The sequence below is a fragment of the Tubulanus polymorphus genome, unplaced genomic scaffold (assembly GCF_964204645.1).
Source record: "Tubulanus polymorphus unplaced genomic scaffold, tnTubPoly1.2 scaffold_21, whole genome shotgun sequence".
Classification (NCBI taxonomy): Eukaryota; Metazoa; Nemertea; class Palaeonemertea; order Tubulaniformes; family Tubulanidae; genus Tubulanus; species Tubulanus polymorphus.
In genome coordinates this window covers 165127-176137 of record NW_027437430.1, presented here as the reverse complement: position 1 = coordinate 176137, position 11011 = coordinate 165127, and the positions used below count along the sequence as shown (strand labels likewise).

At 37.6% G+C, this 11011-nt stretch overlaps 2 protein-coding genes across 3 annotated transcripts; one reads left to right on the top strand and one right to left on the bottom strand.

Moving 5' to 3' along the window:
- The first annotated feature begins 172 nt into the window (after positions 1-172).
- LOC141914427 (U3 small nucleolar RNA-associated protein 4 homolog) lies at positions 173-5796 on the top strand. Of its 2 annotated transcripts, none has more exons than XM_074805610.1 (18): positions 173-307; positions 1678-1885; positions 1958-2077; positions 2200-2268; positions 2361-2445; positions 2527-2695; positions 2803-2878; positions 2974-3021; positions 3112-3289; positions 3368-3447; positions 3529-3625; positions 3706-3866; positions 4242-4440; positions 4519-4625; positions 4948-5043; positions 5123-5305; positions 5381-5470; positions 5645-5796. In XM_074805610.1, exons 2-18 carry the CDS (start codon positions 1727-1729, stop codon positions 5759-5761), a joined length of 2034 nt encoding a protein of 677 aa, XP_074661711.1. In that variant the 5' UTR covers positions 173-307; positions 1678-1726; the 3' UTR covers positions 5762-5796. The 2 variants fall into 2 exon arrangements, with proteins under 2 accessions (XP_074661711.1, XP_074661710.1); XM_074805609.1 differs by lacking the exon at positions 173-307 and adding an exon at positions 1291-1386.
- LOC141914428 (chromosome transmission fidelity protein 8 homolog) lies at positions 267-1159 on the bottom strand. The gene is made up of 3 exons (XM_074805611.1): positions 981-1159; positions 743-866; positions 267-664 (listed from the first exon to the last, which is right to left on the bottom strand). Exons 1-3 carry the CDS (start codon positions 998-1000, stop codon positions 431-433), a joined length of 378 nt encoding a protein of 125 aa, XP_074661712.1. The 5' UTR covers positions 1001-1159; the 3' UTR covers positions 267-430.
- Positions 5797-11011: the final 5215 nt, after the last annotated feature.

Here is an 11011-nt window from a genome sequence, read left to right as displayed (position 1 = left end):
TAGTACGATAACTCGATATCATTTAAAGACAATAGATAAATACATAAATAAGACTCTTATCGAATAATCAAGATTAATTCATATCTTCTGTAAACATCGTGTTTATTATCAAATGTTGATATAACAGTGAGTTTGGCAAGATCTGTGTATAATACAATGTGCATATCGGATGTAATGAAATTCATATATTTTGGCCAGACATTTTTCCGTATGAAGTCATTACAGATACAGCTTATTTACTTTTTTAGAATTACATGTACAACTGCAGATTCAACCGTTAAGTGCCAAACGTAAATGCATGAATATGGTAAGCATTCATAGGCATACTATTAATCACAGTTTAATTCACTGAAGAACAGAAATACAACAGAAACTAATCTTCCATTCTCAATATAAGTAGCATCCAGCTTTTTTTATTACCCATGAATCTTCATATTTTCTTAGGTACATGAGCTATAATCGGCTTCGGACGAGTTTTGAAGACAAGTTTTTTTGTAATGATAGCTTTTACGATGTAACTGTTCCCTTCTGCTTTCAAATCAGCTTCAATTGCTTCTTGAAGTGGAATGACATTTCTCTCCTTTCTAACAACGGCGAACGGCTTGTCGAGATTCGTCACCTTCCCATACAGTATATGATGTCCAATTATGAGTATTGGTACTCCCTGAAATAGATTTTCAAACTTTTTATTGTCTACATCGGTCAAATATTCAGGGATTGCTTTTTCACTCAAGTTCGATACCTTTTTCGTGAAATGTAAATCACCGATGAATTTACCAGAAAGATTAGGACTTCCTCCGTGTCTGTTTTCTAAATCACCCTGAAGTTCCACCATCGTCCATTCTTGAGAACCATCATCACTCGGTCTATGAACATACGATAATCAATATTATAAAAAAAGAATATCGGAAAATAAAAAGGATCAGTCGGTTATTTTTGGTAATTAGTATGACTTCATTCAATTGTTTTGTCTTTCTTACATTTGGATAACAATCTGCATTATAATTATTGTGACATCAACTTATGATGTGAAACAATAATTTGCATAATAAATTATATGGACATTAAACTGCAGATAGAGTTTTGGCTAAACTTAAGGGCAAATTTGTATGATTAGTGTTAAATTATCCGCGCGTCGACTTCCTGGTTAGTACTGCCATCTACTGTCAGATCGATGAATGACGATAGTTTACATTGGGATTCGAACCACAATCATAGCGGTACCAGCTGGATGCTATGATTGAGATGCCATTCTATAACATTTTACAGCGCCCTCTACATAGCTTCCATCTTGAATCAGCGCCAAATACACCGCTGAATAACCAACACTGCTCTCAACGTGTTTGCCACGATTAAAACCTTAAATAAAGCATTATTTCGATCTTTGTAGGTAGTCCTATTTCAGATATACAAGTCAGTTTAAAGTTAATCATTCAGATTCATGAAAGAGCGTGGAAAAATCAGTTGTCAGTCAGTAACAACTGAAACAATAGATTAGATGAAACCAAAATAGGCAATTCAATTCAAACTCGGTTCCTTTATTCATCCCTTTTATCCAAATTAAGTTGAAACAAATGCACCATTGACATGGATCCGGAACGCCTTCTTATTTTGTTGATCATATTATTGTTATGTTTGTCACACCTTTATGTACACAGTCGCCTTCATTTTCTTCAGATTTCTTTCATACCGGCACTGGGTGTCTGCCCTTCCTCCTTGAAGTGTGATGGCTGAATTTAAGGTTCACCAGGTTCGCTTCTTCGAATATACCCCTCATGCCATTCACTGCTTAGCATATGATGAGAATAAGAAAAGAATTGCTCTGTCGCGATCAAATGGATCCATTGAAATATGGAGCATTCCCGATAACTGGTTTCTTCAAAAGGTAAGAATTCTCTCATTGCCTCTCCTTTGAGGAGTTTAAACAGTGTTTGAAATTTTGTTTTTATTAATTTAGGTAATTCCTAGCTGCGAAGGCCGGTCGGTTGAAGCGCTAGTTTGGTCGGCTGGGCGTCTCTTCTCCGCCGGTTTACAAGGAGAAATCATTGAATATGACTTGATGAAATTATGCCCTAAGGTAGGCCTATACATTTAGAAATCTTTTTATCAGTCGCGCATGTCAGATTCATGAAAAGGATTAACTCGATCTAAAGTGAACCGAATGAAGGATTTAATGGATCTTATCGATCTTTTTTTCAGCAATCCGTTCCATCCTATTCTGGTGCTGTCTGGTGTCTTACAGTCAATACATCTGGCACTCTTCTTGCTGTAAGTTTCATCACATTTACAGTGATTAATATACTCAGCTCTACCTAAACCAGAAAGGTTTTATCATTTAAGATATGGATTATCTCTTACAGGCAGGAACTGAAGATGGATGTGTAGCGTTGTTTGATATTATATCTGATAGTTTGCAGTACAGTAAATCCTTTGATCGTATTGATAGTAAGTTGTCAATCTACGACACTTCCAAAATTGTTGCGCCTCTGTTGTGCAATATTTTCTTTAATTCCTTTCTTAATTCAGGTCGAATTTTATGCATTGCTTGGAACGACACGGAAGATCGAATAGTGACCGGGGGTATGGAGAATATCCGGGTTTGGAGCGTCGAATCGGGGCATGCCATTCAAAGATTAACTGTTGGTCGAATTGATCCTCGTAAAGAAACCATAATTTGGTGCGTGGCGGTTACGAAGTACGTTTTATTCCGTGTTGCCTAAATTCATTTTATTTCTGATGAAACTTCGGTTTTATTTCTTAAAAAGATGTGAGTTGACCCTGAGTCTTGTTGTTATTTTTCAGAGACATGACAATCATAAGTGGTGATTCGAGGGGGAAAACATCATTTTGGAATGGAAAGATGGGTACTAAAATCAAGGTGAAAATATCTTCAGTTCATTGTTTTGGTTAATTATGTTTAATAGATAATTGTAAATGTGTTGCTATCAAAAGCAATTTCTTTTTTTTTCACAGAGTTTCCAAAGCCATCAAGCAGATGTACTAACTCTTTGTATAAATAAGGCGAGTTTAGATATATGTATGACACAAATGTAGAATGTTTATTTAATGATTCTACGTGACATATTTTCATTTTGCATTTGATAATTTCAGGACGGGGACTCGGTGTTCTGCAGCGGAATAGATTCATCTTTAGTGCAGTTTGAATACATCAAAACGAAGGACGACAGCGATTGGAAAACTTGGGTGAACTCGAAAATGCGCCTTCAGAATCCACATACACATGACGTCAGAGCATTAGTACATACCGGCGAATTCCTCGTTTCTGGAGGTTTGTACAAAAATATCTCCAATAATGAAATGCAATGAAAGACAAAAGTCATTTATTCAAAATCTTCGTTCTTTTCAGGTGTCGATTGTAATCTCATATATTTACCCTTTAAAGGGAAGATTGACGGAAAGTATAAGAAAGTACCGGCGATACCTCAGGTTAGTGAATAAACACACAGCAAACGAGGATGAATCTGTGACTGATTAATCTTATTTACTCAATCTATATATATTTTTCAGAATGTCGTTCATATAGCGGCAGCTGATGCGTCGGTTTTGTTACAATATTCAAATTACCTCGAATTATGGAAGTTAGGCTCGACTAATAAGACATCGAGTAAGAAACTGAAATGAATTTTCTGATTAGTTCACCGTATGTCTGTTACACTGTAAAGTAACATTCGTTTCTATTCACAGATAGAAATGGAGATATTCTTCCTCTTACGACGAACCCGATTAAACTGCTACAGCTCAAATCGAGAGATGCGGAAACTATAGTCTGTTCGGCATTAAGTACATGCGGTAAATGGATTGCTTATTCCGATCTGTACTCAGTTCGTCTCTATCACGTAACATTGGTAAGTTAAAACAGAAATAATAGCAGCGTACGTTATTTTGAATGGACAGATGAACATCGAAACTGGGAAAAGTACGAGATGAACTAGTCGCTCCATTTTAGAACAGACCAATTAACACTGTCCAAAAAGACTAATCCAGGTCCGTTCTAGATTTAAGAACAGACCATGACTATGCATACTTTGCTGTCAATCTCTTTATTGCATCTAGCTGGACCAGTGATAAAACAGCTAATTTGAAAATGTTATTGATACAGTGGTTCTTACTTGGTCAGTTCCAGATACAAATTAGAGTGGATTAACTAGCGATAGTATGAACGCCGTGTTACTTCATTGTGCCAGCTCTTGAGACAGGAAAATGTCATTCATTAATTACAGGAAGAATCGGATACGATTAACGTCAGTTTACATCGAGTGCGGTATCAACATCCAGACGTGTTACCAGCTCATAGACTCGTATTCAACAACGACTCGACCAAACTTATATCAGCAGCAAACAATGGAACCGTGCAGGTCATCTCAGTCGATAAAATACAACCTAGTCTTATTTGTACGATGCAGCCATCTACAGAATCAGGTATAGCGTAATTTATGCCTGACTTAAGTCATTTGTTTGACATTTGTTCATATGTTTTGATCTTGTTTGAATTTTCAGAACCAAATGAATGTATTCATCTACTCGCTATCAATAATGATGGCACTCGCGTCGCGGCTGCAGATCATCAGCGGAATGTCTACGTTTATGATCTAGATGCTAAAAAGGTAGTTATCGTGGTAAGAAAAACAGGGTTCTTACGGATCAGAAAAATCGGGGAATTCTGACTCTTCTTGAAAATCAGGGAATTTGATTTTTTGTTCTTGCTGGTGATGGGTGGCACAAGGAACAGACAACAGCCCTCACTGAGGATATCTTATAATTCAATCAGGGATTTTATGGTTGGCTAGGGAAAAATTGGGGAAATTTTGGATTCCCTGGTCTGTAAGAACCCTAGAAAAAGATATTGAAATTTTTCGCAGGTTTACATTTCATGTAAAACTGGTAACACTATCATTGCATCTGATAACTGATGAATTAACATTGCAGTATTTATGTAAATTACCGAACTATCACGTGCAGCCGACAGCTTTAAGTTTCCTACCAGACACAACTATATTAACTGTGGCTTACTGCGATAGAAAGGTAAGTTGTGTACATCCGATATGAATCGATGATTTCCATGTAGAGAGTGAAATAAACGTCGCGTCAATCTATTGATTAGGTGCTCGAATATGACTATGAGAAGAGACAATACACGGACTGGTGCAAGGAACACATAGCTCAGTTTCCTCATGATTGGATTCATCGGCAAAATAAACTACTAAACCTCTTCAATAATCACTCAAATCAAAATCAGTTCATTGTGCACGATGATCAGCAGTTGGCCATACTCGATAAGTCAAAGGTGAGAGAATGTGCGAAGGTGCATTACTGGAATGTAAATAGTTCTTGCTCAGAACTTGAACTTTTTTGTTTTCAGCCATTTTTGAGCAAAACCAAAAGTTCCCCAAAGACTAAAACGAAGCAATCGAAAGTCAACAGAGCGATACACATCTGCAACAAATACAAGGTAAATGCAATGTACTTCCAGGGTCCAGTTCCACAGTTCTGAGTTCAGATTTGACTCATTGAAAATGAACTAACTTTAACTCAGAGTTAACTCTAACTCACAACTGTGGAACTGGGTCCCTGATTATTATCTCAAATGTTATTGTAACTATTATATGGTGTATGTCTCTTTCAGTATTTAGTTCATGTCGGAAGTCTACGTGATGGCTCATTAGTCGTAACTGAGGTGACACCGATGGCCCTTCTCGATTCACTGCCACCAACATTAAGACAGAAGAAATTCGGGACATGAATCAATTCAGATCTGTGTACAATTTTATAACAAATACAAGGATTTATGTATTGTATATGAATGTGTCAATTAATCCTTTATCTTGGATGAATCAATCCTGATGTAAAAGGTCAAGCTTTTCCTGCCTCAGTATTACGGAATGGTGGAGGCATTTCACAGGGATCGTCCATTGATTACGCATGTGAAGTTTTCTTAGAATATTTTATTCGCCTTCCTCGAATGGATGCATCACATACAAAAGGACCCCTTCCAGCGTACGTTATAAATGCATGAACTGTTTGTTGAATCATAGCTCTTCCGCTCGCTTCGAGAATAGCAAATTGAAATTGCCGCCAAGTCGTGATAGCTGTAGCGACATCTAGTATTAATAAAACGACTCGACATTGGGTAATCCGTCTGTCTCTGCAGTTTTCGAACGGATCTCTGTCAGATTGGCAACTTCAGCGCGAGCTGATGATTTATTTGAAAATTTGCTGTGACATGGAATTGCCGTCTCTCCTCTCCTTCAGCTATGTGCAATAAAGTGCATGATATACGACCGTCATTTAGTGCCATTAATGGAGATAGTTAAGCACTGTTACTGACAGGTGAGATGGATGGCTGCTTGTGACTTATCTACATGATACATACACGTGATGAAAACAGTTACGACCACCTTCCTTGAATAATAAGTAATGAATGAAGAAACGCGAAAACTTTTTAACACGATATCCGCACACCTCGAGACCTGTCCAGTAGCTACGTATATAAAACACGTTGACCATGGATCATTTTTGAACGAATATCTAGGCATTGAATTGATAATTGGGTCCATCTACTCAGGGATTCCAGTTCGGGATGATAATCAGATAAGTCGTCTGATGTAGGCATTTTTTCCATGTACGTAGGGGCGCAACACTTAGTTCTTCTTGGTGAATGTTTTGCGAGGAATATCGAAATATTTACTTGACTACAAAATACAAAACAATCCCTCTCCTTTAAAAAAGAAATCATAGTTTGATAAGATGACCGAACCAGATTCTTCGCGAAACTACGTAGCATCAGTTTAAGGTGGTTCACTATGAGGAGAGACGTGGTAGTATTTGATATGTCATCTGAGGAGTCTACGCGTCGATCATTGATCCGTAAATCAAAAACTTAGACCCGCGTTAATCTTAATCAATCATACTTGATCAACATTTAATTGAAAACTGGTTAAGTCGAGCATGATTGGAAACAGTTCATCGTATATTATACCAACACAGTTATATGTCCACAATATACTATCGGAACTGGAAATGAATATGCCAATCTCACTTAAATTCAAATTCATTTTGAACGTAGTTTTATTATATTTCTGTCAATCTATCTGCACGATTAATTAGTTTTACAAGAAATTTTCTTTAGTTCTAAACTAATGTCACCGATGACCATGTTACTATAGCGCTGTGGCATGGTAGAAAATATACAACAAAATATATATAAACCCCACCCACCCTTTCCACATTACGCACATCAAAGATGATGTATTTCGTGTTTGCAGTCGGCATGATCAAACAAGCGCAAGCAAACGATTAGGTGATCAAGTTTGGCATTGATGTATGGCGCTATCAATCTCTGTCAAGGAAAGCTTTTGTTATCACAGAAGCCACTCTGTTTCCATCAAGTCGTCTGCTAGTCAGGAATGTGCCGTGGGATTGAAAGATCCTGAAAAAACGGTCGTTGACGTACGAGCGCGATTTACCGATTCCAATTTGAACCATTTAATTTCAGGCACCGCAACATCAATGATCAGCATTTCCGAAATACAGTAGACCTCCTGGATGCTGAATAATCAAGTTTGCAATATATGTATGTATGGTGGGTGGAATAGGCCCTATCTTTGGATTCATTTTAGACTGAGGAACATTTGAAGCCAATTCATGAAGTCGGGCTCCAATGGACGGTGTCGAGAGGGAAAGATGTGTATGTACGTATCAGCTTCGTTACATATTAAAATGCATCATACGAGCCTTAATCGCCATATAATATAATGATGGACGACTTTTCCTCTGTAATTATCGAATTCAATACATGACATATTTCTCGGGAGGAAGCCGTTAGGCTCGTCCTTGAATCTAGATTGGACCGGAGACTTATGCATGGTTGTAGTTTGATTTATTCGACGCCCAGGCGGGGTATATCTTCCGCTGAATGATTTGTTACCATTTCGTGACGCAAGGCAAACCCGAACTCTATAAATCAATCCGTCATCATCATTATCATCAATCAACGTCTTCTATAATAAAAGTAAACATTCCCCGGCGCTGCATGGTGCGCATCGGCTAGAAAAGTTATCAAGCGAGGGAAATTTAAAATGTAGTTTTCTGTCAGTCGGCTTCCTAAATCTCCTCACCCTATGGATGCGGACAACTACCCACTATTGACACGAAGAAATGTATTTTAGAATGTAGTTTATATATCTAATAGACATTAACATGATTTCTTGAACAAATTGCAAATCATAACAACAAAATTCTGAGCGTATTGTCGTAGTTTAGGGATTCGAACCACATGATTGGCACTCAATTCAATATTTTTCAGTCGCGGTCCCCTATTCTAATGTTGACGACGACGTCCTACAAATATATGATAATAAATCATACGCATTAATCAATAATACTAACTAAAACTTGTCAAGTTTGAAAAATGATAAATGTGACGAGAAGCCGGTGAAACAAAACGCTAATTGGATAGTCCATTTAAATGCGAAATCTTCTCGTCTTTTTTCACGAAGCTTACCAACGACACAAGAGTCATTGACTATTCACAAGATGAACGAGCTACACATCAATTTTACTTCAAACATCTCGTTTGTTTTAATACGAACGGAATTAAAACGGGTAGCGGATTGACTGCTAGAGAAATGTAGCCTACTTCGTGCGAGTGCACAGAAAAGTACTCAACCCTAACTCTCAAGATCGAAAGGCAGTGTCAAGGACATGTGCGAATACAACCACGTGGTTCGCATCACGTGATCAAGTTTTTGATGATGGTAACCCGCCCTTAATGTATAAACTATGCAAAATGTAGTTGAAAAGATTACACATTTTCGTCTCGTGGATCAGGCTCATAAAGGAGCTTAAACGAATTGATATATTACAGCATTAATCACCAATAATGGGTATCCGTCAAGTCAGCTCCCATATAAACTTGCGTCACTATGTTTAGTTTATTCAACCAAATTACAGCTCAACAACGTGGCGAGAATGATTGTACTAAATATATGTACATTTGCAAAATATCCATGTGTGTTTTCTCTTCCTTTTTTTTTACTTTGACTATTGATAAAAAGGGTACATATTATATACATATATATATACTTATGAGGTCATAAACACGTTTGTTATTTTAATGTCTGATGATGTTTTTTAAGTTTTTAGTTAAAAGTCGTGTGGTCAAGAAATCGCTCTTTTCCCCGCTGAATCGTTTGTTCATGCCAAGGATACGTGACACAACCGATTTCCCTCTGATTTGCGACAATTTACTGTTATTTGTGTCAATCAGAAATGTGTCATGTAAGTGGCCAATACGTTTTGCGATATTGGTATCATAAATTTACTTTATTGCGACGTTGGTGACTGGACATGCGAACCTTGCATGATCGACCAACGTTTTCGAAGCCTCTTAATTTCAGCATACATGACCGCCATGATTTATAGTTCTACAAGTGGAAATTCGAGGCAATGTCAGCGATTGAGATTTATTTCGACAGGGATGATATTGATCACCAATTACCTAAGGTTGATCAACTCAACAGTATTTGCATAAAATTTCACACTCCGGGTTATAGTTTCATGTTGCGTTTTTTGTCAACATGAAAATCTAAATCTTTTATTTTTCATTCATTCATAGGATCCAGAACATTAATCTTAAGATACGAACAAAGTTCTCGTGTAATTGAGAGTTCCAAAGATAAATAAGCATATCATCGAATAGTAATACATGTAGGCACAAAGGTCAGTGATTGACCGCCGTTTGCAAAATGCGCTCAAGCTGTCTTGTGGATATGGTAGGTTGGCCAGTTTCAAACACCCTAAATATTTACATCTACGGTATATCAGCCCGTAACCGGACTTATTGAAGGGTCTTTGTTGGTACAGGCAAGTGTACAGTTTATACCTAACTGTCAAAGTAAGCCGTCACTATATAGATGACGTATTACTCCATAATGAACAATTTCGTTCACAACGCTTTGAAAAAAAGAGGGCTGGGACCACAAATCATCCAAGTGTCAGAAACTTGGACTTTCATGGCGTCAGTGGTATGGCTATCCATTCTGTTTGAGCTTGATGTAAGAGCTTGTACAGAGTACTGTCACGTCCTGAGCCATTACATCAGCCAATATCATTTGGAAAACAAAATTTATGACATACCACTCTGCCAGAATTCCATCTATATATCATTTGCCTGTAGGCCAATATATCCAGAACATTCATCAAACGTCCAATTTTTCTGACAGCACTTGATTGATGAAGGGATCAGTTTTCTGCTCAAGAATAGCCTTAAAACTGTCACTGGTCAGTCTTATGCGGTCTTATTAATTGCCTAACGACAGGCAAAGCTTTTTACAAAGAATATAAATCTCTCGCCGGTTTCACCTAACCAAATGCGGCCGAATAATGAGTACGAACCAACAAATATAGCGTCAGGAATCATGGCTTGGTGACATAAAAGAAAACTACGTATGCCAATTGCAATGGCCATGTTTCATTTTTCCTACGAATTCTTTTGCCGGTGTTTAATTTTCAATTTCTCTGTACACAGTGATAATACTGCAAACAATCTCTGGCGCGACAGCACGATTTCACGGAGGGATTTACGTAGACCTCGCGACTGCGATGACTGACGCTTTATGACAGCCGATCATTTATCATCTTCAAATGTGACAATCATGTCAAGTGTGTGTTATGAACTTTAAATTAATGATCGCTCCTCGCATCGCCTCACAACCAAACTGTCTTGTACGCATTGATGATGCAGTGAGGCCGATCTTTCGAAGACTATAATATGTAGATAGAAATTTATTGTAGATTGGGTTTATGGTTTTTGGTAATAGCAGTATACTGTACCGGTATGGAAATTTGGAGTGATACGATGATTTTTCGTTTTTTTGCTTATCGCAATAACGGCTTATAGAATCCCAGGTGATTTCCTCTGAAATCCTCATTTTCGGATGGTCTCGTTGATTCGGTCAGACTATCGGAAAATATGGCATCATCGTGAATGTAA